At 47.9% G+C, this 26,993-nt stretch overlaps 2 protein-coding genes across 2 annotated transcripts; one reads left to right on the top strand and one right to left on the bottom strand.

Annotated features, from left to right (window-relative positions):
• Nucleotides 1-51: 51 nt before the first annotated feature.
• tmem200ca (transmembrane protein 200C, genome duplicate a) lies at nt 52-3,918 on the top strand. The gene is made up of 5 exons (XM_018686942.2): nt 52-285; nt 1,512-1,667; nt 1,778-1,991; nt 2,095-2,258; nt 2,418-3,918. Exons 2-5 carry the CDS (start codon nt 1,561-1,563, stop codon nt 3,361-3,363), a joined length of 1,431 nt encoding a protein of 476 aa, XP_018542458.1. The 5' UTR covers nt 52-285; nt 1,512-1,560; the 3' UTR covers nt 3,364-3,918.
• Nucleotides 3,919-6,162: 2,244 nt separating this feature from the next.
• Nucleotides 6,163-26,499, bottom strand: LOC108890116 (piezo-type mechanosensitive ion channel component 2). Its single transcript, XM_051067400.1, has 55 exons — nt 25,786-26,499; nt 24,404-24,493; nt 23,558-23,665; nt 23,358-23,400; nt 22,164-22,284; nt 21,463-21,697; nt 21,075-21,288; nt 20,805-20,952; nt 20,548-20,721; nt 20,358-20,472; nt 19,614-20,014; nt 19,289-19,394; nt 18,963-19,213; nt 18,604-18,752; nt 18,430-18,508; nt 18,148-18,242; nt 17,859-18,061; nt 17,625-17,782; nt 17,364-17,540; nt 17,177-17,290; nt 16,770-16,970; nt 16,490-16,694; nt 16,168-16,269; nt 15,892-16,069; nt 15,736-15,822; nt 15,450-15,606; nt 15,244-15,340; nt 14,995-15,160; nt 14,819-14,908; nt 14,399-14,487; nt 14,248-14,313; nt 14,040-14,158; nt 13,698-13,818; nt 13,451-13,534; nt 13,185-13,351; nt 12,484-13,072; nt 12,295-12,394; nt 11,933-12,181; nt 11,497-11,653; nt 11,190-11,372; nt 10,928-11,108; nt 10,645-10,744; nt 10,409-10,556; nt 10,227-10,314; nt 10,016-10,142; nt 9,756-9,914; nt 9,472-9,619; nt 9,179-9,367; nt 8,953-9,045; nt 8,709-8,875; nt 8,271-8,387; nt 8,106-8,185; nt 7,776-7,989; nt 7,543-7,684; nt 6,163-7,411 (listed from the first exon to the last, which is right to left on the bottom strand). The coding sequence occupies exons 1-55, from the start codon at nt 25,847-25,849 to the stop codon at nt 7,310-7,312; spliced, it is 8,307 nt and encodes a 2,768-aa protein (XP_050923357.1). The 5' UTR covers nt 25,850-26,499; the 3' UTR covers nt 6,163-7,309.
• Nucleotides 26,500-26,993: the final 494 nt, after the last annotated feature.

Here is a 26,993-nt window from a genome sequence, read left to right on the forward strand (position 1 = left end):
TCTCTCTCTCTGTCTCTCTCTCTCTCTGTCTGTCTCTCTGTCTCTCTCTCTCTCTGCTGGAGGTGGAGATTCATTTACTCGACATCACTGCAGAAACAGTGAGGAGGCGAGAGGAGAGAGAGAGAGAGAGAGAGAGAGTGGAGGCGGGGGGAGCAGAGGGGGGAGGGGGGAGGCGACAGAGGGAGACGGGAGGAGAGGAGAGAGATTTAAACGTCGGAGCAGCAGCAGGAGGACGAGGAGGAGGAGGATGAAGAGGAGAAACGTGAACCGACGGGAGCTTCAACTGTGAGAACAAAGATTCTATTCTAATCTACTGTGTGTGTGTGTGTGTGTGTGTGTGTGTGTGTGTGTGTGGGTCTCTCTGTCGGTGTGTGTTATTGATCAGTATCGGTTCATATCCTGCAGCAGTGATCGGTTCACTCTGAACAGAATAACAATGCTGACACTGATCAATACTGACAGATACTCTGTGATTCAATCAGTACAATCATCACTCATCAGTATTAATCAGTTTGTAATGTATTGATCATCTATTCTGTCATGTCCTCTTCATGCTCCCTGTGTATGATGTCATTATTGATCATTAATGATTGAGTATTGGTGCAGTTGTGATTGATTAGCTGTAATAATATTGATCTGAGCAGCAGTATTGATGATCAATACAGAACCGGCTTCTAACAGCAGTGCTCAGTACTGAAGTGTATTGATTAGTGTGTTGATATGAAGCAGCACTGATTGATTAGGTCTGAGCAGTTTTGATCAGTGTTGATAAATGATCACTCAGCATTCTGCATTGATGAATAAACAGTATTGATCAGTATTGGCTGTAATGAACTGATCAGCTTTTAGCAGCAGTGGTAGTAACAGAATTGATCAGTAGCAATATGTGTTGATGAGTGTTGGGCAGAGAAGTGGTGGTTGTATTGATTAGATTACAGAGTATTGATCATCACTGATCAGTATCTATCAGTATATGCATGTATTGATCAGTATTGATGGGTATAGGTATAGAATCAGAGTAGAATCAGTAGAATCCAGTCAGCCTCTCCTGCTGAGGAGCTGCAGTGCATGATGGGAGAAGTTCCTGAGAAGTTCCTGCAGCTCTGACTGGAAACTGAACCGAGACAGAGGTCACTTAGATAACCACTGTCTGTCTGTCAGAGGGGAGGCACACACACACACACACACACACACACACACACACACACACAGTCCTTCCTGACCTGATCTCACAGCTGATGAACTGATCCACAGTCAGTTTACACTCTGCTGTTCCTAAGCTTTCTACCTGATCACTCAGTGAGAAACAGATCAGAGACAGAGAGGAGCCCTTTGACCTCCATCCACACCTTCACTCATGTGACCCTGACCAGTCACATGACCACAGGGTGGGTCAGTGACTCTCAGGTCCACGTCCAACAGGTTCAGTCCAGACCCGTCCAGTTTCCTTCAACCCTGACTTCCTGTACAGACTGAATGCCTGTCTGTCTCTCTACCTGTCTCTCCTACAGGAAGTCCAGGTGAGGTGGTGCTGGGTGGGGCTCTGATCAGTGGGCGGCGATGATCGCAACCGGCGGCCTCCTGCGGATCAATGCGCGGCGTCAGGACTCACTGAGGTCCAAACCACACAAACCACACACACACAAGAGGAAGAGCAAGAAGAAGAGGTAACACACACACACACACACACACACACACACAGAGGTCCTCATAGAGACAGAAAAATACATACAGGATGTAATGATGTCACTTCCTGCCCCCCCCACCCCCCACCCAGGAGGAGTGAGGTGGTGGTGGTGAAGGGGAAACTGAAGCTGTGCTCGGTCTCGGGTCTTGTGGCGGCGCTCGGGATCCTGGTCCTGATGGTGGGTGTGGTCATGGCAGCTCTGGGCTACTGGCCTCGAGACGGACTGTTCTTCAGCGTTCAGCCACAGGAGGGTGCCGCCATGGCCTCTGTGTCGTACATCAGCCCCACACCTGCCGACGCCCAGGTAAGCTCCAGATACAGGTTCCTCACAGATCAGAACCCAGACTAGAACCAGAACTGGTCCAGTTCACCAGCTCCTAAAACCTGAAACGTCTGTCTGTCTGCAGGGAGGAGAGAAGGGGGAGGGAGTCCATGCTGAGGAAGGAGACAAGAGAGGGGCGGGGGGGGAAGGACGAGGAGGGGGAGGTGATGACAGTTTTAACCGAACACAAACTGTCAACGGGACGACACGACAACTTCCACGAGGTTTCCTGGAGGATTTTCTGGACAGGTTAGTAAACTCTGACCCAGTTCATTTATTGTGACTCCTTCAGGAGGTTCTGCTGGTTCTTTAAGAACCTGCACTGGTTCTACAGGAGGTTCTAATTGTCCTTCTGTAGCTGATAAAGACATCATCTGTTCTCTGATTGATTGTTACATGTCTCTGCAGGTATCTGTATTCTGATAGGCTGAAGGTCTTCGGTCCTCTCATCATGGGGATCGGTATTTTCCTCTTCATCTGTGCGAATGCCGTCCTGCACGAGAACCGGGACAAGAAGACAAAGGTCATCAACCTGCGCGACATTTACTCCACCGTCATCGACCTCCACAGCCTCCGCCGACCCCACGCCTCCTCCGGCTCCGCCCGCCGCTCGTCCACCAATCCCCTTAACGGCCTTGTTAACTACGTCCAATCAAAGAGCCTGGAGTGCAAACCCAGGGCTTACCCTGCCTCCCTGATGACCAGGAGGGAAGGAGGAGGAGGAGAGGGGGGAGGCGGGGTGTCGTCGAGGCAACAGCTGTGCAGCAGCAGAGGAGGAGGCGGGGGAGATGATGGAGGAGGAGAAGCAGTGTTCAGCATCTACCAGGAGTACCCAGACATTCCTCCTCCCCCCTCCTCCTCCCACAGACTCTCTCTCCCCCCCAGCTTCAGCCCGTCCTCCCTCTCCCTCTCCTCCCTGCAGCAGGAGGAGCTCAGCTCCTTCACATTACCCCTGCGCCGCCCCCGGCCCCCGGCCCCCCGCAGGAGGCACTCGGCCCGGGCCAGGACGGGCTGCAGCTGGAGGGAGGACAGAGGAGGGGAGGAGGTGTACGGGAGAGAAGAGGGAGGTGAAAGACAGGAGGATGTACATCCACCACCTCCTCTGTCCTCCTCCACCCCCCCCCACCCAGATCCTTCCAGGAGGCTCCGTCCTGCAGCTCCTCCAGCCTCCACAGGGAGGCGCCAGGAGGATCCCAGGCCCTGCTCCTCCTCTCCTCCTCCTCCCTCGCCCCCTCTCACTTGTCTCTCTCCTCCCTGTCTCACCTCCTCTCGTCCTCCTCGTCCACGCCCATCCCCCCCTGCAGGAGGCGGAGCCTGCCGACCAGTGGCATCGTCACAGGTTACTGCAAACTGACGCACGGCGAGGACGAATCATTCGAGTCGACCGAGATGACATCATCACATCACGTCATCGTCACCTCGCAGAGGGGGGCCGTGAGGTCAGAGGAAGTGACATCACACAGAGAATACTCCAACCGGGAGAAACTGAGGATGATCTCACAGGTGGACTCACAGGTGAGGCGGGAGGAGGAGGACGAGGGGTGAGGAGACAACCAATCAGGAGCTGACTCAGTGAGTAACAGCACAACTCTGAGGTCATGTGACTTTTAATGACATCATTACATCATAAAGATTCTCTGTAAACAAAACAGTTACCAACGGCAACCAGCTTCTTTATTTACACTGCTCTGACAACGATGATAAAGATGAAGGTGTTTGACAGGAAGTGGTCAAACACCTGCAGGTGTTGTAGCAATAAGGAGTCTTCCAGATGAATGAGTGGACGCACAACAGTAACGACCTGATGAACTGATCATGTGACCTGATCACATGATCTCAGCGGGAATGTTTTTATACTGAACCTGAAGGTGACGGGAGGAGGGGGGGTTAAAGGGAGTTGGACTGGACCTTGGACGACCTGGACCTTTACCTGGACCGACTGGACCTGGACCTGGACCTGGACCTGGACTGGACCGACTTGGACTAGGACTTGGACCCGGACTTGGACCAGGACCTGGACCTGGACCTGGACTTGGACCCGGACTTGGACCTGGACCTTTACCTGGACCTTTACCTGGACCTGGATCTGGACTTGGACCTGGACTTGGACCTGGAATTGGACCAGAACCAGGACCAGGACTATGGACCTGGACTTGGACCAGGACCAGGACCAGGACCAGGAACTAGGACCTGGACTTGGACCTGGACCAGGACCAGGACCAGGACCAGGACAGGACCTGGACTTGGACCTGGACCAGACTTGGACCAGACTTGGACCTGGACTTGGACCAGGACCTGGACCTGGACCTGGACTTGGACCCAGACTTGGACCTGGACTTGGACCTGGACTTGGACCTGGACTTGGACCTGGACTTGGACCTGGACTAATAAAAACTGTTTCAAACCAGAGAGTTTAGTTTTCTGCTGCGTTTTCACCTGTGAAGGATCTCACCTGGTTCTGCATGTTGAAGCCAAATACTCTTTGCTTTCGCCTTCACTTCCTGCCAGTCAGGGCCACCAGGGCAAAGACAACCCCCCCCCCCCCCCCCAGACTCAGAGGGGTTGTGGGGGGGGGGGCAGTTTTAACTTTTATTATTTTATCTCTTTCGTTGTCTCATGAAGCTGCAGCTGATCAAACCACCACAGACTGTCTGAGCTCCTGTTTCAGAACAGGAGTGTCTGGACTGGACTCTGGACTGGACTTGTCAGGTTGACTTGTCAGGTGGGGACAGGATTTATATCCGGGGGTGTGGGGGGGGGTCATGTTCCATAACAAACAGCCATATTTTAGATTTTGCTGAATTGTTTTTATAATAGCTGCAGTGATCAGGTGTCCTGCAGCCTGTCTTATTGGGACTACTTTCCACAGCGGAGGAATACGTTCCTTCTGTGTAGTGCTGCCTATAAGTTGCTCTGATTGGATAGAGTCTGAGCGCATCACCAGGAAGTCACAGATCATTCCACTGTCCGAACTGGATTGAAACCTGATGGAGTTTAGATGAAAACAGAGCAAACATGAGTTTGACTGAAACAAACTGAAACCATCAGACTGAAGGTAAGAACACCTGAGCCACACATCACACCTGTGTGACCTGGGAACTGTTTGTGAGGAGTAAACATCCTGTCAGACCCTCAGACTGAGCTCAGCATGTGACGACTGAACAAACTGATCTGCTGTGATGATCAGGATGAATTTATTTCAGTCGCAGTAAAACTCTGTTGATGTTTGTCTGATTTAAAGTCTGATTAAAGTTGTAGCTTCACAAACGTCTTCCACTGAAAACAGCACAAACACTGATCAGATGACGACCTTTGACCCTGAGGGTTCCACACAGAAAGTGGATCATTTTCATTAATGAATCACAATAAAGCACATTCACTTCAAATCTGTCTCATCAATGTTTCTATCTTCAGTCCAATTCACCTGTGGACAGGTGAACAGGTGAGGAGAGGGCTGCAGTGACGTCAGGTGACTCTAATTCAGAGATGGAGGAGATCACCAGATGGTGTGTGATACATGTTTATATCCCAGTTTTATCTCTGAGGAGGAACATGGCAGGAGAGTCTAATCGAAAGCAACTGGACTTAGTTATAGTTGCAGTTACAGTTGCTTTCAATTAAACTTTTTCCTTGAGATAACTATGACCTGGATGAATGAATGAATGAATGAGAATATTCACAGAATGGCAGGAGAGTGTTTAACTCACTGTTTAAACTACATCATTTTAACCTGGACAATCAGAAGAGATGAAATCACTGATGAAGAGTCGACGCTGACCCTAACCCTGACCAGAGAACCAGGTTCATCAGCTCAGGTCCCAGGTCCCAGGTCTCCGGTCTCAGGTCTCAGGTCTCAGGTCTCAGGTCTCAGGTTTCAGGTCTCTGGTCTCAGATCTCTAGTCTTAGGTCTCTGATCTCTAATTTCTGATCTCTGGTCTCTGGTCTCTGGTCTCAGGTCTCAGGTCTCTGGTCTCTGGTCTCTGGTCTCTGGTCTCAGGTCTCTGGTCTCAGATCTCTGGTCTTAGGTCTCTGATCTTTGGTCTCAGGTCTCAGTCCAACTCAGGTCTCTGGTCTCTGGTCTCTGGTCTCAGGTCTCTGGTCTCAGGTCTCTGGTCTCTGGTCTCAGGTCTCTGGTCAAACAGCTGACTCAGTCTGGTGAATAGAAGTTTTATTTATTTTCACAGATTCACGTTAGTTTGACAGAAACACTGAACGAACATCAGATAAAACAACAAACCATTTGAATCTAATTTATTCTGAAAGTTAGTTTGACTTCCTGTTTCTCAATATTCTCTGTGGTTCCAGTGTCATGTCCTGACCCAGCAGCTGTTTTCACTTATTTTCCTCTGAATGATGGAGTTAGCTTTACTCAGCTTCTACCTGAGCACAGGTGTGACGTGGACCTGACAGAGACCTGGTGTGGAGATGAATCAGAGTCAGAGACGTTCAGGTTACAGGACTGAGTTCTGGTTTAAGCTGTGAATGCATCACAACCTGGACTAACCTGAGACCACCTGCCATGAACAGAGAACAGAGCTGATGTTGTGCTAAAGGCTGTTTCAGCTAAAGCTAAAGCAGAACTAACATGAGCTAACATGAGCTAACATGAGCTAACGTGAGCTAAAATAAAGTTTTGTTCTGTGAAGTTTTAAGTAAAAATAAGTGGAAACAGCTGAGCAGACTCGACAGTGTTTACAGACAAGTCCTCTCACATGAAGTCATTGAAAAGGTCCTGGAAAAGGTCCTGGAAAATTACTTCTTAAAACATGAGATTTGTTAAAGTTTGTGTGCAGTTTCAGTCCCTTTTTGTTTTCCAGGACCTTTCCAGGACTTGAAAGCTACATTAAATAATTCCAGGTTTTCCAGGATGTGACATATCCCTGCAGTTGTTGATAATCAATCATCAATAATTGATACAATAATATTTCCATGACACTGTCCTGAGATCAGTTCGGAATGATTAGGTTGTTGTCAGGGTTAGCTCCGCCCCCTGGCTGCTCCTATTGGTCACCTGGTGAACAGGTAAAGTTCCAGTAGAGTTCCAGTTAAGTTCTCTCAAAAGTTCACTTTGTTGAAACCTTTAAACGATGTTCTGTAAACATTTAAGTTCCAGTCTGGTTCTTTAACTTCTGACTGTTCCTTTGTTCTTCATGAGAACATCTGGAGAACGTCTGGACGCTCCCTGGAGGTTCCCTCTGTAACATTTAAAGAACACTGAAGGATCCACATGTTCAGCTTCAGCTGACAACGTCCAGGTCTGTGATCAGCCAATAATCAGTGTTTACGATCAATGAGGTCGATCAGCGTCGCGTCCATTTGATCAGAGTCTCTGGTGATCGATACAGGAAGATCAGCTTGGCGTAAAGCTCCTCCTCCAACTCCAGCTCACCTGTCTCTCTCACCTGAAACAGACAAACAACCAATCAGATTAAAGCATCAGAACTGATCAGATGATCAAACTGAAACTGATCAGATTAAATTGATCAGATTAAGATGATCAGATTGTTGATCAGATTAAATTGATCTGAGTCACCAGGAAGATGTCGGTGCAGAGTTTGAGGATGCGGTCGACACAGGGCAGCTCCTCGAACATGATGGAGTGACTGATCCCACTGAAGAACTCTCTGACAAACTTCCCAATCACCAACACCACCGATGCGTACAATCCCATGATGCTGTGGGGAAGGAGGAGGAGGAATGTGAGTATAATATGATAGTACTCCTGTTACTGCAGTTGTACTCTCAGTACTTGGAGACAGTAATTACCCGTATCCTGCCAGGAAGCCCAGACTCGGAGGACTGACTTTATCACTGAACACAAACAGCTGAAGCCCCGCCTCCCTCCTGTCACTCAGAGACGCTCCGCCCCCCACTGGCACTAGGCTGCCAATCGGTTGGTCAACGATCCACCACTCCTGGATCTCTCTGCTCTGATTGGTTGACCTCTCCAGAGCCAGCAGGATGTCCTTGTAGCGGTCATCTGATAGGACAAGAGACGAGAGAAGCCACGTGATTGGAGGATTTTACATTTTAAGATAATTAAACAGCGGCAGCATCACTTAAAGATGTTTGTTTCCTGTGAAGATAAAATCAAACCTGGGTAAAGCTGTTCGATGGGTTTGGCATTGGAGTCACTCGGAGCTCGGATGAAACATGGAAACACTTCCTGTATGACCCTGAAAACAGACACGATGATGGTGTTTAACACACAACTACACAACTACACACCTGCACCTGTCCTCAGGTGTTATCATTACTCACACAGGAAGTGTCCTGGTCCCGTTCAGCAGCTCGATCAGCTCCAGACGAGTCTGGTCATCCAGGTAAGTCACATGTTTACCTGAAGCAAGCTCTGCCTTCGCTCCCAGACTCAGGTTCCTGTTTAAAACAATGTTATTAATCTGCTCAGTTAACTGATGATTGATTGATTATTGATCAGTGACATCAAGTTGCTGAACTCTGTACTTTCCAACTACTACTGCTACTGTCAATACTACTGCTAATACTTTACTATGGAAGCAGTTTCAGTATAGTTAAATCCTCCTCTGCTGCACCTTCTACTGATACTACCATTACCAGTACTACTACTCTTTGTACTACAGTGGTAACTACATACACTGCAGTTGTTAGAGGTGATGAGTGATTGACTATCAGGGGGATTTATTGATAAGTATTGATGATTGATTACTGAGAGCTGACCTCTGAACAGTCCAGGACACGGTGAGGGGGAAGTGGTCCAGGTTCAGCACCTGGCTCAGGTACTGCCTGCTGGGAGGACTGATGGTCCACAGAGAGTTACTGCTGCCCTGTAGTTCTGCCACTGTCACATCTTCGTGACCATACGCCTCCAGGAACTGCAAGGCACTCTGGGAAACACAGGAAACAGAGTTACGGCAGGAATGAATACTGTGAACTGTGTGTACTAATACTACAGAGTACTTACAGGTGTGTAACTGTAGGAGCTGACGAAGGAGTTGAAGTCGTTCCCAGTCAGATCTTTGAGCTGATTCTGCTGTGCACTCATCGTAAAGATCGGCTGTCAACAACAACATGTTATAGTACTTCTAATACTACTGCTAATACTGCTGCTAATACTGCTAATACTACTGCTAATACATGCTGCTGTTACAGTACTACAGGTACAGTTGAGTCAGTACAGGTGTGTTTACCTGAAAACCCCCTAGTGTGATGGTCAGAGAGACGTCGAGCGGTCGGTTGACGACTCCAGCGACAGATTTTATGAGCGACATGAAGAGCAGCGGAAACCAGACAATACAGATCAATAACAGAACGATCAGACCGCCCATCCCGTACTTCACCACCCGCTTCTTCTTCTGACCCCGAGGCTGAGGGTATCTCTGTGTACAAATACAAATACACACACATCAATACACACACTTCCTCTGACCATGATGTTCAGAGTACCTCTGTGTACAAATACACACAGATGGACTTCTTGTACCTTCTCCGACTCCCTCCAACACTTTAAGACGAAGCAGTGGGCGTAGACGTCCTCGACACAGATCCATGAGGACAGAGACAGGGTGGTGTCAGTCCACACCCAGTCCATCACTGCCCTCAGCTCCGTCAGGAAGGGAACCAGACGGAAACTACAAGAGGACAGACAGACAGACAGGTCGAGAGACAGTCAGGTAGTCAGACAGACAGTTTCCCCATGCTCCTAGTCTTTGTGCTAAGCTAACAATAGGACAGTTGTGTTAGTATTGGACTCTGATGGAGACTCACCCCTGGAACAGGAACAAGTTGAGGTAGTTGTGGCTCTTTGTCAGGAAGTTTCCCAGAACTCGTGTTGGGTAACCAGAACGGATCTGATAGGCAGACAGTCCGAAGTAAACGCACTTCACAAAGTACCAGAGCTGAGCCACCAGGTTCTGATTGAAACGCCTGGAGACAAACAGTAACAGCACTGTTGTATGACCCCACACTGGTTTATCTCATCCAGATTGAACTAAACTGATCATGAACAACAGGTAAAGGTGAGTTACCTCTCAGTGACTGTTGGTAGGATAAAGAACATCCAGAAGTGAATCCCAAACACCAAAATCACCTGGAAAACCAGCTTCCCTAAAACTGTCTTCCTCAAATATAGAGCCCTGTCTATCACCATGGTACCTGCAGACAGGCAGATAAACAGTGAGACAGGTAAACAAGTAGACAGACAGGTAGACAGACAGGTAGACAGACAAGAAGACGTACCAAACTGGATCAGGACCATCACCAGGAAAGCTTCAGGAACTTGATCCTCTGAGAGGGAGGAAGTGATGTCAGCAGCTGCAGAGTGTTTCTAAAAACCATCAGAATAAAACAGACTACTGATGTGAACAAAGTTTCAGCTCACAGTGAAATGTAAAGAAAATGGTTATTAAATCAAACTTTACTCCAAAGGCCCAGAAGCCAAAGACGATGATGATGAAGTCGACAGTGTCGGCAAGGAACATGAGGACGTAAACATCGGTGACGGCGCTGTACTCTGGTTGGATAAGAGCTCTGAAGAACTGACAGACTGGATGGTAAACAGACATACACCTGAAAGAGTGAAAGATCATCTGATGATGTGGTTTGTCCAAAAACACAAAGAGCATTCACTGGACAGTTAGCTTTAGTGTTAGCATACCTGCTAACAGAGTACTTCTTGGCTCTAATGGAAAGTTCTCTGAGTTTCTCCAACAGCAGATCAAACCTGCCAGGCTGCTGAGGTCTGGAGCTCACACTGCCTGAAAACAACAAGAAAACATCAAAACATTTTCATTATTACAGATCATCAGACTAAACACTAAAGGCTGGAACCAGAATCATCTGATATTTTGAGAACAACTGATCTGACTCTTTATAATTCTTCAGTTTGTCCTGAACCTTTCATTCAGCGTTGTCTTGTGTAAAGGTATGTTTGATTCTACCTGCAGGAGAGCGCAGCTGGGTGGAGCTGGACCGTGTCCGTCTCCTGCCTCGTCGTCGCAGTGTGTTGGTAGGGTCGGCCACATCGATGGAGGTGGCAGCGTCAGTGCAGCTGGCCTGGTTGTCATGGTGATGGACAGCATCAGCATCCGTGGTAACAGTCTGGTCCCAGAGTCCATGGCACTGCAGAGGAGGAAGAATGTTGTTGGGTAAGTTCCTGTTTTGTATCTTGGCTCTGAGTTGGTATAATTTAGTGTCTTGTACCTTGAGTGTGGCTCTGTGGTAGAATAAAGTGAGCAGCTGCAGCAGGTCGTACAGGACATAGCCTTCCTTCTTCTCCACCCCCAGGATGTTTGGGGGGTGGAATGGTTTGGATCGATCCACCTCCAGCTTCTGGTTGAATGGGAAGAAACCAAACTGGAAGAAATACTTGATGACGATGGTAACCTGAGGACACGTGAACAGGACAGGTGGACAGACAGTTTACACATGAATTGGACGGATAGATCAGTTACAGTTTTATATAAACTATAAACAGTCAGCAAGTTAAAAAAAATCAGCTTGTGTGAACCTCGGTGTAGATGATGGCCGTCATCCAGAACGTCTTACTGGGTCGAGGGACGGACAGTGTTGCCCAGAGAAACACCAGAACAGGAAGTACCAGTGTCAGACAACTGGCCGACACCATGTGGTTCAACACGATGACGAGATAACACACTGTCTCTGACCTGAGGGAGGATGGAGGTGGAACTCATGTTCATACTGTCTGATGAATCTGTCTCTTTACACCAAACACTTTTATTTCATTCTGTTGCCTGTTCAGTTTATCGATATTCAAAGGTAAATGTCATTCAGTCACTCAGAGAAACAACAGAGCTCGTGTTGTCAGGAGAAGCTGAAATGTAAACAACAGTATTGTCTGCATAGTGATAACCGATCTGTGTTTGATGAGAAGAAGCAGTTCATTGGAGAGGTTTCTATGGTGTTACCTGTCATGGAGAGTTTACCTGGCTGCAAGGATGTTGTAGAGGGCGTAGCACAGCTGGAGCAGCTGTGGCTGGTTACCATAGAAATGATCTGATGCCTCCAGCTCCTCGTCGATAGAAAGTCCTAAAACACAGAAAGGCAGCGTGTGAAGCATCAGCAGGTGACAGGTGACTGATCTCTGTGACTCACCTGTCCTCACCTGTTCCTCAGCAGCTCGCTCGCAGTCAGCTCCTGAGTGCGAGATGCCAGTGGACAGTAAGTGGAGGCAGAGTCAGACAGGAAGTCGCTCATCTGCCCCTGGAGTCTGAACCAGCAGCCGCTTCCTGAATCCTGACCCCACTTCCCGCCTCCTCTTCACCTGTTCATCCTCACTCTGTCTCACCTCCTCTGCCTCCTCCTCCTCCTCCTGAAGGTCCAGCCCCAAAGCAAGGCTGTATGAGGGTGGGAGGAGAGCAGAGGAGGGGGAGGCGGGGCAAGAGGCGCTGGTAGAGGACGTGAGTTGGCTGCGTATCAACAGGAAGTTGTTGGTTCAATTCTTCACTGACTGTTCAAACAAAAAGAGAGTTAACACCACAGACTGACAGAGGTAATTTATGATGTGGCTTCAGGACTGACCTGTAAGTCTGACCGATCTTTTCTTCCTCTGAAGATAAAGAAGATGAAGACTGGACTCTCTCCATCCTGGACAGTTTGGGTCGTGATCTTTGGCTGGTTTTAGCCACCGTGCATTCTGGGAGATCTTCATTTTTAACTTCCACTGCTGGGTCACCTTCTGCTGGTCCTGCCTCTGGCTCAGCTCCTGAAGCTGGACCGTCTGCTGTCTCTGAGTCTGTATCTGTTCCAGGTGGATCTCTTCCTGGAACATTTTCTGGTTTTACTTCACATACACAACCTCTTTCTAATACTGCTCCTCCTTCAGTATGTGGATCTGCTGGACCATCTGCTCCTGGCTCTGGTTTCACATCTGCTGTTTGACCTCCTGCTTCTTCATCTGTATCCGGACTTACTCCCTCTTCTCCGTCTTCCTCCTCCCTTTCTCTAGCTGCTGAGGCCTGCCCATCAGCCTCATAGGTACTGTAGTCCAGACCTGACTCTCTGGATGTTTTCATCATCTGCTCTTGGTAGTAAACGTTGATTGCCTCTCTGGTGGGCAGATTACCCTGATAACCAAACAAATAAAAAACACAAATAAACACCAAACAGGTCGTCCATCTTTTGCTGTCGTTTTAAAAACCTCACACCCTGTAGGGAACTGTAGTCCTGAGTGTGCACCTGTTTAGCCTGCTGTGTTAGCATGCAGCGCTCAATGCGGAGGACAGTGGAGATGTCGATGTGTTCCTGACACAAACCGCTGAGCCAGGCAGTGAGAGAGTCCAGCAGAGCAGACAGCAGAACCCAACAGAACCGCAGAGTGTTGGAGAACCGATGCAACACAGTGTCTGAAACACACAACGTCACCTCTTCATTCACCGTGGACCAGCACAGTTTTAAATTCATTTTTATGGTGTTTTTTTGTTTCCGGTGGGTAAATCTCCTACCTGGTCCCTCCTCTTTCTCCTCCTCCTCCTCCTCCTCCTCTCCATCTTCCTCCACCTCCTCCATCACCTCTATGACTCCAGCTGCTGAGGAAAAGGAGTCATAGTTACTGACTGGGAACTTAACAAATGTCTAACTTTACCAGACGACGCTGCTTTTACCTGGTTGGTTCTGAATGTTTGGATTAAGACACAGAGAATTTATCTTTTATGCTTGTGTGAAGCATTTGATCAAACTAAAGGAGATCACCTCCTTTCTTCTCCTCCCTCCTGCTCCTTCGTTCAGAGGAATTCTTCTTCCAGAGTTTCTTCTGGTTGTTTCGAGCTCTCATTGCTGTTCTGGAGTCTGTTATCCAGGCGTGGTAGACAAACTGACAAATGAAGACAAACAGAAGATAACATCAGTTTGTTACAGCAATAAAGTTTATTATTATTTATTGGTAGATTTAATTGCTCAGGGTCCATGGAAATAAATCTGTTATTATAATCACTGAGACTCTGATGAAGACTGTTTGACTGCTGCAGATCAGCTCTGTGGGTCATGGTGTGTTCATGAGAACAGGTTCAGGTATACAGTCATGGAGACTCTCACCTGGAAGGCTGATTTCTCAGGAAGGTCCTGCTCCTCCTTCTTCTCCTCCTCCTCCTTCTTCTCCTCCTCCTCCTCCTCACTGTCTGTCTCGAACAGGTAGTAGTCACCACTCCTCACCACTGCAGGCAGACAGGCCATTACACAGAGACATAATGAAAAATACCACCTGACAGGTGAAGGAGATGATGTCAGAGGTCATGTGACTCACTGGAGGCGTGGTTTACCCAGGGTCTCCACCACTCCTTCTGTCGCTGGCCCTTCTTGTTTTCCTGACCTACAAATCAAAACATTACAGCTCACATCAGCTGATTTTGTGTATCCCAGTCTGTTACCATGACAACGGGGGTTTGTTTACAGACCGTCGGTGTGGAAGTTGTCTTGGGTCAAACTCAACATTTTCTCTTTTCCTCTGCGAAACTTCTGCTGTCGAGATTTAATCCTCTCCATCCTGAAGGAAACACAGAGACAGGAAGTGGTTCTGTCCATTAACACCTGGTCCAGGATCTGACACAATTGAATTAACTGTGTCCAGGTCTTATCGAGTCAACATGTCTATGGCTGTAGTGTGAGTGAGTCCTATCGTAGATCTCTGGTCTCCAGACAATTTGGTTAAAATCTCTGTCTTGTCTCATGGATGTTATGAATCAGACTGGAGTCGGTTTTAAGCCCATTTAGACTCTGACTTGTGTCTTTTAGACTTGGTCTTGACTCAGTCTCTGAGGTGTTGGACTGGTCTTGGACTTGTGCTGGTCTTGCGTTCAGCCCTGTTTGTCTCTTACTGTCTCTTCAGCAGGTCCATGGACGTCTTCTCCACCTCCAGTCTTGCTCTGACAGCCTTTACTGTGGACGCCTCAAAGAGCTCCGCCCCCCTGCAACACACACACATTGACATCATGTGACTGTGTGTGTCGTCGTGTGTGTTGTTATACAGTGGGTGGGTGTTGTGAGTGTGTACCTGGAGGCCAGGAGCTGTGTGGTTTGCAGGTCCAGGACCACGTACAGGAAGTAGTGACTCCTGAAGACTCTCCTCTGCAACAACAGGAAACAGAAACAGACGCCGTCCCAGATGATCCCGGCCTCGTCGCTCGGCAGCTCACACTGTTTACTGCTCTGCTGCTCCGCTGCAAACAGACAGACAGACACAGAGTTAGAGAGGCGGACAGACAGACAGGTAGACAGACAGGTAGACAGACAGTTTACATACGTTTGGTGTATCCTTTGATGGTGCAGGCCAGACTGAAGAGCTGAATCAACCAACAATGATTCAACACCAACGACTTAATGAAACCACAGGCCAGGATCTGACAGACAGGTAGAGAGACAGACAGGTAGAGAGACAGATATTGATGCGACTCTGAAAACATTTGTAAACATGGTGAACATGATGATGATGGTGGTGGTATTTCTCACCGACAGAATATTCTTCATCGTGATGACGAACACGTTGTAGCCAATCAGACAGTCCCAGTACACCAGGATGGATTTCACTGGTTTAAGCAGCAGCTCTCCGCCCACCAACAGGAAGTAGAAACAGGCGACCAGGTAACCCATACAGAAGATACTGATCCTAGAACAGTACAGCACAGTACTGTTGGTCAACTTTAAACATTTGTCTGATTTAACGTTGAGACGCCTGAGTTGTTATTTAAAGAGTAAAGTTCACTTTCTGCAGGTAAGTGTGGTTCCGCCCGCTCACCTGGTGGTCCCGGTGATGAAGATGATGGTGAGGACAAACCAGAACATGTAGCTGAAGATGATGACCTTCATCATGTCCAGGTAAGACCTGAACACACACACAGAGGTCAGAGAGACAGACAGGTGGACAGACAGGTGGATAGTTGGCGGGGTTTACCTGCACAGCATGAAGTCGGGGACGGTGTTGAGGCGGAGTCGTTGGATCAGATCACAGATCTGTCCGTCATCTCCGTCCAGCTCACTGTTGTCTCCTGCGAGGATCTGAACAGACGCCTGAAGCTCCTCCTCAAACACCTGCAGCTGCAGCGACGCCCCGAGGAGGAGCAGGAAGTCATCTGAAAGGTCAGGAAACACACAGTAAACAGGTTCTAGTGTATTCACATCATTTAACATAGATTGGTGATGGTGATGATGGTGATGGTGATGGTCTTACAGAGGAGGAAGAGGGGGTTCGGTGGTGTCAGGTAATCAGGGAGGAAGAGCCATTTCACCACATTGGAGTCCATGTTGGAGGACGGAGGTCTCCACGGATAATCTGCAACAAGTGTGAGTTTAAATTCAGAAATTTACCAAAAAAAAAAGGTTTTAATTTGAACTTTTGTCATTTGATCTTAGATTTTCAGGATTTATAATTTTTGTTTTGAGTTTAATCCTGATATCACTTTCATCTGTGTGTACAAAGACAGGTCAGGACATATTTAATCTTCACTGTGGAGTAATTAATCCCAACACTTTGTCTTCAGGTGAGTTTGTACCTTTACAGGCAGCAGGAGGGAACCCGATGCACAGCACATACTGAAAACACAACAACCCTGACAGGAAGTAGCAGTACTTGGGCCACACTGAGGCGATGCACTTCCTGCTGCGATGTGACAGGACGGTGATGAGACCAAAAGCATGGCCTACAGCGAACAGATCCATCCGCTGACCAATCACATTCACGGCCAACAGGAAGCAGGTCTGAGGAAGAGTGTGAGAATGGTTTTATTCCAGGGGAAGTTAGCTTGTTGCCATGCTAAAATGAACACCCCTCACCTCCAGTCCAAACTTGTAGAAGAAGTAGTTGAGGAAGTATTTAACACAGCTCAGCACGCTGTCGTCCAGGTGACGCCTGGTGATGTCATGAAACAGCGTTCTGGTAGGGGGTGGGACTTTGTTATGGCGGAGGCGGTAGAGCTCCTGGTGTCGGTAAACTGTGACCTCGAACGCTAACAGTGCTAACATCATCAGGTTATACTGTAAAGACAAAATTGGATTAGCATTACGCTATGTTACCAGAGCTAACATAATCAGATTGTGCTTTAGAGGAAGGTTAGCATGATGCTAGCTCAGTTTTCAGTTCTTAGTGATCATCATAGTTTTTCAGACGTTCTCAGATTAAACATTTTTAATGTTTGAGCTTTACTATTGATATATTTATGAGTGATGATGTCACTCCTCACTCTCAGGTAGTCCAGCAGTTTTCCATCAGTCTTGCGAAGCCCCACCCACTGCGCGGGGTCAACTGGACCAGCGTAAAGAACCGAGCGAGACAGGTCGGTGCTGGAGTTATCTGGCTACAGAGAAACAGACGGGTCAGAGACAGACTGGTGTACAGTCGGACAGTTAAGATGTTGTTGCTGTGGTTACCATGGTACAGTTGGAGGAGTATCTGATTGGCTGGACGACGTTGAGTTGGTACAACATTTTACAGACCGTCACCACACAGGTCCAGACTGTACAAACTCCTGACAGCAGGGGGCGCCATGCCCTGCAGGGCAGAGCCACACCCACACACAGCACGAACAGCAGGTTAAACACACACACCTGGAGAGAGAGAGAGACAGGTCAGAGGGAGAGACAGGTCAGACAGACAGTAAACCAGCCCCAGAGACCGGGTCAGACTCTGACCTCCTTCACAGAGACCCAGATGATGTAGGAGGAGACGATCTTCACGATGTGCAGTTCCAAGAGCCACCAGAGGAGGCGCTGCAGCCGCTGCAGGGAGAGGAGGAGGCGCAGGAACAGCACAGAGAGACGATCCACCACCAACCTCCAGGAGACCAGCACTGAGGGGGAGACAGCAAGAGTCTGCTTCCTGTTTCAAACTCAAATCTCTCAGGTGTGATGGTGCAGTGTGTTTACCTGTGATGTGGTCAGACAGGGTTTCCCTGTCAAACACACAGGGGTACTCCTCCTCCTCCTCCTCTTCTCCTCCTGTCTTTATCCACTTCTCCTCTGTCTCCTCCTCTCTCTCCCTCTGACCTCCTCTCTTCTCCTCCTCCAGGAGGAGCTGAGGAGCTCCGCCCACCGACAGGTCAACAAGGCTGCCATCAGAGTGGACCAACCTGCAGAGAGACAGGTAACAGTGAGACAGGTGAGGAGCAGCAGGACAGTCAGACCTCGGGCCCACAGGTGAATGTGTGTGTGTTACCTCGTGATGGTGCTGTTGTGTGTGTCCACCACAGTCTTCAGGTCAGTCAGCTGTAGGAACGGCTCGTGGAAATAATGAAGGTGAACAATACACACCTGTAGAACAAAGATGACAACACACTTGATTACCACGGCAACGATAAAACATCACTTTCATCACAGTAGAGAATCTGAGTCTAAATCTGATTCTGATTCTGAATCTGAATCTGAATCTGAATCTGAGTCTGAGTCTGAGTCTGAATCTGAATCTGAATCTGAATTTGAGTCTGAGTCTGAGTCTGACCAGTAAAAACGCTGCAGGGATGAAGATCCTGGTGAAGAGAACAGGAACTGAGAACTTCTCCAGACCAACGTCCTCCAACCTGCAGACACACAGAGAGACTTTAAGACACATTAGAAACATTAGAAACATCAGAGTCTGTATCAGGCTGCCCCAAACAAATCTCCCTCCTCATACCTGTGGGTGCTGAGTCCAGTGTAGTAACTCCAGGTGTGGGGGGACGAAGGGAACTGGAAGGTGTAGACCAGGATCAGAACCAGCATGGAGTAAACCACCACAGCTACCCAGAAACCCCTGAGCAAGGCACGCCAACGCTCGTAGTTCAACTGCACGGGCAAAGACAGACAAGCAGAGACAGACAGGTAGAGACAGACAGGTAGATTTTGTAAATCAGATTTGTTAAACTGTTTGATGTCTCATCATTTCAGAGTCATCTAATCAGTGATCCAACTACCAGCAGCAGCAGCAGCAGTAGTAGTAGCAGTAGTAGTAGTAGTAGTAGCAGTAGTGGTAGTAGGCAGTAGTAGTAGTATTACCTGGTACAGAGCAACGCAGCAGAGGAACATCACCATGTAAATGACCTTGTAGAGGACGATTTTCCCCTCAAAGCTGACGAAGAAAAACATTGTTCCACAGACATAGATCCAGTATTTAACAAACATCCTGGTTACCACGGCAACCAGAGCCTCCATCTGAACTCCTCCTCCTCCTCCTCCCAGGAGCAGCACCTCCTCATATGACACGTCCTTCTTCTTCTGGTGCTGATCCTGATCTGCTCTCTGGTCCTCTGGAGGACATACAGACAGGTGACCCTCAGACAGACAGACAGGTGGTCAATAAGACAGACAGACAGGTGTCTTACCTTCTATGCGGACAGTGATGGTAGACAGGTGTGTGTGTGTCTGTCTGTCTCTCTTCTCAGTCAGCGCCTGACGCAGCAGCAGCCAGAAGGTCAGAAGACACAGCAACTGCAACATGATCAGATTAAATATAATCAGATTAAATGTCATCAAATTAAACATAATCAAATTAAATATCATGAGATTAAATGTAATCAAACAGTCTGATAATCAGATTAAATATAATCAGATAAACTATCTGATAATCAGATTAAACAGTCTGATAATCAGATTACCCTGCCGATCAGATGATATTCTGCAGTAATCAGATTACAGTAGTAGTGGTACCTTAGAGGCGAGCTCCCTGCAGGGGTCGTCTTTCCTGGGGAACAGTCCGGGCACTTCCTGTATGGAGGGAAAGCTGTAGACATACTGCAGGATGACAAGCAGGTTGCCGTAGGCGACCAGCCAGGGCGATGACATCAGCGTGTAGCGGCGGCGCTCTCGCATCATCCAGAGGACACATGACCAGAGCAGCAGGACACAGGTGAGCCAGGACACGTAGGTGATGGACCAGGCCATCATGGAGATCAGAGCGCAGATGTAGCTCTGTTTGAGGAGGAAGCTGAAGGCCATGGAAGCGGCGCTGACTCCCCCCTCCTCACCCCTCACGTCCACCTCTCCCTCCTCCTCCTCCCCCTCCCTCTCCTCCCATCCATCTCCCTCAAAAATGCAGGTCTCCAACGTGTCTGTAGCATCAAACACAACAGGACAGAGACAAGGTCACCTGACCTGATCTGCAGGTACGCCATTACCTCTGATATCTTCACAGCTATGATGTCATCACAGGGGGATTATGGGTCAGTAAAGCTTCAGTGTTTTAATGTTGACAGACATGATGGTTTTATTTTACAGATCCAGCAAAGTAACCTCACCTGTTCACCTGTTCACCTGCCTGTTGGTTCAATTGTCTCAAGATAAGAAACAAGAATCAGCCTCAATTCACCTTTACCTGTCCGTACCTGTCTGACATGCATGCTGGGATAACAGCGTGAGTCTGAAGGTGAGCGTGGATCAAAACACAGATCTCACCTGATTGGCTGAGAGAGTAGTGAGGCGTAGAGTAAACATCCAATCCCAGGGCAGTGCTCTGTGTGGGCGGGGCAAAAGACTCAGAGGGGCTGTCATTGGTCGATGACAGCAGCACCTGAGAGCAGAGACAGGTTTCCAGATCACCTGAGGTTAAACTACAAACACATCAAACACAAATCATTTTGCGTACATCTCTGCACTCGGGCCGATCGTGAGCTCTCCTCCACAGCTCCCTCCGTCTCTCCACTGTGATGTCAGCGCTGACCTCATCACTTAGGTTGCTGGTGGAGGTGATGATGTCACAGCTCCCGCTGACCGCCGATTCCGCCCTCTCTCCACCCCGAACACCGTCGCTGTCGATCAGCTGAAGAGACACGCGACACTGTCAGCCGATCAGAGCTGGGCAACACTGACGTCATAACAGGTAAATGATGACATCACTCTCACCTGGTTCCTCCACAGACTGGCCACAGTGTAGTAGAGCAGCAACAGCATCAGTGGACTGATGAAGTGAAACCAGCTGAGCTCTGAGTTCACCTGCAGCCTCCAGGGGGCACCGCAGTCCACTGCCACCACTGCCACTAGGCCAAACACACTGCAGAGGAAAACAATAACCAATAATCAGCGATCAATAATCATATAAGGAGACAGGACAGACCTCCATGAACCTGACTTCACTCTCATTGTTTCCTCTGCCAGAATCTGACTCTGTGTTACCTGGTGGAGGTGCAGTTGGGAGGCCACGCCTCCTGCAGTGAGGGCAGCTGGTAGCAGTAGAGGAGCAGGAAGTGGGAAGAGGGGTAGAACAGTGACATCACAGACACACACCTGAAGAGGAGGGGCGGGACCTGACCTGACCACGCCCACCAGGTACACAACACCTGGAAACAGAGCAGGTAGGGGAGGGAGGAGAGGGAGGGGAACATGATACCTGGAGGAGAGGGGTGGGGTGGGGGGTGGGGGTGGCAGGTCACTGAAGGTCAAATCTCTGCTGCATCACCAGGTGGGATTCACACCTGTCCTGGTTCAGAACCTGGACACCTAAGGAGGGCGAGCTCCAACTACAGTTTCTACTGGTTACCTGTGAGTTTCTACTGGGTTCTACCTGTGAGTCCGAGCAGAGCCGTCAGCAGGACTTTTCCTCCGGTCGTTGATATGTTTCCAATCATCTGTCTGGTTTTACAAACCAGTGACTCCAGTTCAACCAGGACCCTGTTTTTGCTGCCTTCCTCCTCCTCCTCCTCTCCCTCCTCCCCTCCGAGCACAGAGTCCCCCTCAAACATCAGCTCTTCCCCTGGATGCTCCTCCTCCTCCTGCTGCTGTGTCTCCTCCTGCTGAGGCTGAAAACAGGAGACATAACAGAGTTTGATTTTAATGATACATTGTTTAAAAACCAGTCGTTCTGCTGGTCTGACTCTGTTTGAGAGACGGAGGAGGAGGAGGAGGAGGAGGAGGAGGAGGAGGAGGAGGAGGAGGAGGAGGAGGAGGTGGTCTGGTGTCTTGATGCTGCTCTGGTTTCATGTTAACAAACAGACTCCGACAATTCGAATAATAAACTGATTGAACCTGAAACCTAATCATTATACACTGAGAGTGTGTTACTGTGTGTGTATGTGTGTGTGTGTGTGTGTGTGTGTGTGTGTGTGTGTGTGTGTGTGTGTGTCCTGATGCAGTCACATAACGAGGTTACAGTTAATAAATAGCTTACTGAGTTACACACTAATAGACAGGAAACCTCGTTAAGAAACAAGAGGAGACGATTTAACAAGGTTACACCTGCTTCATTAGTGTGTGTGTGTGTGTTACCTGTGTGTGTGTGTCTGCGTTCAGTCTTACGATCAGCCTCCAGGTCAGCAGACTGATGAACAACACACCGACATCTGGAAACACCTGTCTCACTGCAGAGCCCGCATCACTTCCTGTCAGACTGAGACACACAGACACGGACATGTTTTCATAAAATCTTCTCTGAGTTTCTTTGGTTTCTATCGGACTCGACTAGGATCAGTTCTCCTGTGGAGGCTGATTAACAGGCTCCATGTTTCCTGCAGGGATCAAACTGGACCTGGGTTTGTTCAAACAACTCTGTGTGTTTCTTCATATTTACAGAGAGTTCAGTATTTACAGTTCAGAGCTGCTTCTCAAACCTGCAATGATCTCCTGAAGGTCTGAACATCTCTCTGTAAATAAACTGTCTCAGGTCAGATTCACACAATCAGGAGACGAGTCAACATGTGGCTCAACCCCAGCCTGACTGTGTGTTACTGTGTGTTACTGTGTGTTACTGTGTGTTTATTGGTGTGTGTAGGTGTTTGCAGAGCCATGTAGTCCAGACAGAGGGACTACTGTCTGAACCTCCTACTGCTTACACACACACACACACACACACACACACACACACAGTAACACATAGACACACACACACACACAGTCAGAGGATCACAATCAGCGAGGTCGTCGTGCTCTGCAGGGACAGACTGCTACAACAACACTGCTCTTATTTCGGTAGTTTGTCTGTCCTTCCTGTTTATTGTCAGGTTTAAAGATTCAAACTGATTCATTCCAGATGTTTTAAAAACACCTACAGACAGGTGAGATCACCTGAGGACACTGTTGGAAACACCTGGAAAAGGAAAAGTTTCACAGAAGATTCACTTTTCACAAACTTTTCTGGACTGTGAGAAACAAACACTCCTCCTCCTTCTCCTCCTCCTTCTCCTCCTCCTCCTGTATGAAATTATACACTGATGTTTGACTTACAGGAGCTGAGTCAGCAACACACACACACACACACACACACACACTAACCCTAACACACACACACACACACACACACACACACACACAGAGTCAGTAAACCACATGTCTGAAGTCTGCTCCTCTTTGATGTGTCAGTAAAGTTTAACGGGAACAGTGTGTGTGTGTGTGTGTGTGTGTGTGTGTGTTAGTTAGACAGGAAGTAGTCTGTGTTGTTCCTGTGTCATATGATGTCATTCTTACCTCACCAGGCCGAGCTGACCAAGAGCTTTCTGCCACGACGTACCTGCAGACGGACAGGTAAACAGACAGGTGATCATACAGACAGGTGTTCAGACAGGTGATCAGACAGGTGTTCAGACAGGTGATCATACAGACAGGTGTTCAGACAGGTGATCAGACAGGTGTTCAGACAGACAGGTAAACAGACAGGTGTATCTTACAGTTGTACTCAGGCTGCAGTGTTGCTGTAGTCAGCTGGAAGAAGGATTGAAGTAACAGGAAGAGGAAACTGGAGACACACACCGCCATCACACACCGACCTGTGTTACCTGGGAGACAGGTAACAGACTCTTATTTTGGTGGGCTGTACTTACTTCCTGTTTGTAATGAAAAAAAGTGTACTTCACTGTACTACATTGTACATCACTGTACTTCTCTGTAGTACTGCTGACTGTGTCCTTAAAGGAGGAAGATGATGTTCACATAAACATGTGAAACATCTGTAACATACGTGTCAGTAACATGTGATTAAAGGGATATTTCACCATTTCTCTTTTCTTCGTATTAATCAGAATTTGAACATGATTGAAGCTGATGATCTCATGACACTGTGGAGTCACACACACACACACACACATTAACACAAACACACACACACTCGTATAACACACAGTGACAGTCATATAAACTTTGGTTTCCTTCATTTTCAGAAACAAAACAGGGAAACGCAGGAAGTGATGTCACACACTGAGTCATCTAATTTCCTGTACAAACAGCCCCCCCCTCCAGAAATGACCTCTCTATTCTCTCTGTTTCCTCAGGAAGATCCTCCAGGAAACAACCAGCATCCTGTCATCACCTGAGACCTGCTGTGTGTGTGTGTGTGTGTGTGTATGTATGTATGTGTCCCTCAGACAGCAGCCCCTCCCCTCCTCCCCCACAGGAACACACAAGCTGGGTCTGGTCTATTTCCTGGTGTGATTGGTGACATCATCAGTAAATGACTGTAATTATGATGATGTCATCAGTGAAACATCAGCGACAGATGTTCACTCAGGTATCTGTACCTGTGGTGGGGGAGGGGTCGGGCAGCAGCGGCAGCAGCAGCAGCAGGACGGCGTAGACCAGAGAGAATCCATTAAACCGCAACACACACGCTGTGAACACAACAATCAATAATCAATCAATCAGTCAATCAATCAATCAATACTCAGCAGAGGGATTCTCACAAGGAGATCAAACCTGATCAGTATCCACTAACTGAAGTAAAGACTTGTGTGTAAACTCACTTTGATCAGATTCTGTCTGATCAATACAATATCAATACATCTGATCAGATTGTTTATCAATATGTTCTGTTTGTGTCACTGAGCTGCAGTGACTGTGTGTGTGTGTGTGTGTGTGTGTGTGTGTGTGTTTACTCTGTGACAACACTGCAGACAGTGTTGGGGGGGCAGACAGGAAGTGTGCGCCCCCCTGTTTATCCTCCCCTCCCCCAACACACACAGATTGGTTCCACTTTCTCAGGTAACAACATCTGGCTCTGTGTGTGTGTGTGTGTGTGGTTAGCAGTGTGTCAACACACACACCTCCCCCTCCCTCTGGAATGTGAGGTGCTTTAAAGGGAAATTCCACCTTAAAACTGAATTTAAGGCTTCATGCTGCTCTGTCCTGGAAGGTTTTGTAAAGTCATCAGATGCCATTCTGTTGGATGGGAGATGCTAACGATGCTAACAGTAGTAACGATGCTAACCTGATGTGAGAGCGTTATTCGGACTTCTGTCAGGGGCAGTTACCATGACAACACACCCACACCCATCTGGGACACAGATGGTGACATCACTGACCTGTGACATCACTAAAAGTTAACAGGTTCATGTCTTTAACAGCAGTGAGGAAACAGGAGGTTGAGACTCTAAGTCCTTGTCAGACAGAGCTCAGGAGGTCTAGGTGGGTCCAGGACTAACAGGTAACAGGTTTACTGAGCGTGAACATGGAGGACACATCTCACCTCTGAGGTCAAACAAAGATGGCCGCCTGGCAGCTGTTGGCAGCTTCATTAAACTGATACACCAACGAGTTTAAACCCAGAGGAGGAGAACTGAGTCTCTGTAGTACTGTACTGTAGTACTGTAGTACGTTTACTACATGGAAGTATTTGTACTCATGTTTCAGCTCTGACAGACACAGACTTTATATAAAAATATAAACTGAGTTTAATAAAAAAACAAAATGAGCTGAATCAGCTGATAATCAATCAATCAATCACTGATCTGATCACTAATCAATGGTTTCAGTTTCTGACAGTGAAGATTAAAGTTTCACATTTAAATAAAAACATTATGAGAAGAATCAGATAATCATCTACACACACTGAGAGTACTGTAGTATCTGTAGTATTACTGCAGTACAGGATCAGAGTATCTGGCCTGTGAGTACTGTATTTTACCTGCAGTCAGACTGAGGGGCAGCAGAACCCTGAAGACCAGACCCAGAGCCAGCTCCGAGGACATCCTGAACCCACTTTACTGTCACTCCACTGTCCTGACCCGGGTTAACTGATCCACATCTAAATACAGTCCTGGTCCTGGTTCTCCCTCAGCGGGCTGTCAGAGCTCTATGTTGCCGCCGGAGGAGCCGCAAGTCCGGCTGAGGGCGGTGACACACCCCGGTGACATCCTCCGTCCTCCGGGACTCAGACAGACAGAGAGAGAGACAGACAGATGTTGACTGTCTCACTGCCTGATCAAAATCAGTCACAGCTGGAAGATTAAAACGAACTGTCTGTCTCTCCTCCTGTCTGTCTGTCTGTCTGTCTCTCCTCCTGTCTGTCTGTCTGTCTGTGTCTGTCTCTCCTCCCACAGTAAAAAAAAGTAAAAAAAAATCCCAGAAACAGAAAAACTCTTTTCTTTAACTCTGTTTTCTCTCTTTTCTTCTTCTTCTTCTTCTTCTTCTTCTTCTTCTTCTTCTTCTCCTCCTCCTTCTTCTTCTTCTTCTCCTCCTTCTTCTTCTTCTTCTCCTCTTTCTCCTGTTGTTCTGTTTCTTTCAGAAAAACCAAACCGACCTGGAGAATACTTCTCTTCTTCTGCGTCTTTCTTTTCTTTTCTTCAGCCTCCCTCTCTCCGCTGAAAAAACACACCGACGCTCACAAACTCTCGGGGACTGACTCTGGATCGGTCGGGATTCGACCAATGGAAGCAGCTCATTCGGCTCTCAGGCCCCGCCTCCCGCCTGCCTGACAGCTGGCTTGTCCAATCAGAGAGCAGGACGAGGAGTAAATCATTTTAAATGTCTGTGAACTCTTTGTGTTGTTTCTACATGAACCTGATGAATTAAACCAGAGACACTGATTCATTTTAAATGTTTAATGATTCATCAACACATGAATCAAGTTTCTGATCATCAATAATCTGTGGTTTAAAAATAATACAGGTGATGACTATAGCTGCTTATTGTTAATTATTCTGAACATTTTAACCATAAAACCTCATTAATTATTAATGAGAATCATCTGAATTCATTCATTCATTTCTCTGAAATGGAGGAGGAAATGATGCTCCCAAACCGACCAATCACAGTCTGCGTTGCTGTGATGTGTAATGACATTACAGGGAGGTGTACATCAGGTTAAAGTGCAGGCCAGAGATTCTCAACTGT

Source organism: Lates calcarifer, unplaced genomic scaffold, assembly GCF_001640805.2.
Source record: "Lates calcarifer isolate ASB-BC8 unplaced genomic scaffold, TLL_Latcal_v3 _unitig_1690_quiver_535, whole genome shotgun sequence".
NCBI classification, from domain to species: Eukaryota; Metazoa; Chordata; class Actinopteri; family Centropomidae; genus Lates; species Lates calcarifer.

Bases quoted from the DNA above. Each gene is read 5' to 3' on its own strand.
- tmem200ca (XM_018686942.2), top strand. From the start codon at position 1,561: ATGATCGCAACCGGCGGCCTCCTGCGGATCAATGCGCGGCGTCAGGAC. The intron at 1,668-1,777 runs GTAACACACACA...CCCCCCACCCAG, and splicing joins AGGAAGAGCAAGAAGAAGAG to GAGGAGTGAGGTGGTGGTGG. The intron at 1,992-2,094 runs GTAAGCTCCAGA...GTCTGTCTGCAG, and splicing joins CCACACCTGCCGACGCCCAG to GGAGGAGAGAAGGGGGAGGG.
- LOC108890116 (XM_051067400.1), bottom strand. From the start codon at position 25,849: ATGTCCTCGGAGCTGGCTCTGGGTCTGGTCTTCAGGGTTCTGCTGCCC. The intron at 11,654-11,932 runs GTAAACTCTCCA...ATCCTCCCTCAG, and splicing joins TACAACATCCTTGCAGCCAG to GTCAGAGACAGTGTGTTATC. The intron at 9,046-9,178 runs GTAAACACACCT...TGTTGTTGACAG, and splicing joins TCACACTAGGGGGTTTTCAG to CCGATCTTTACGATGAGTGC.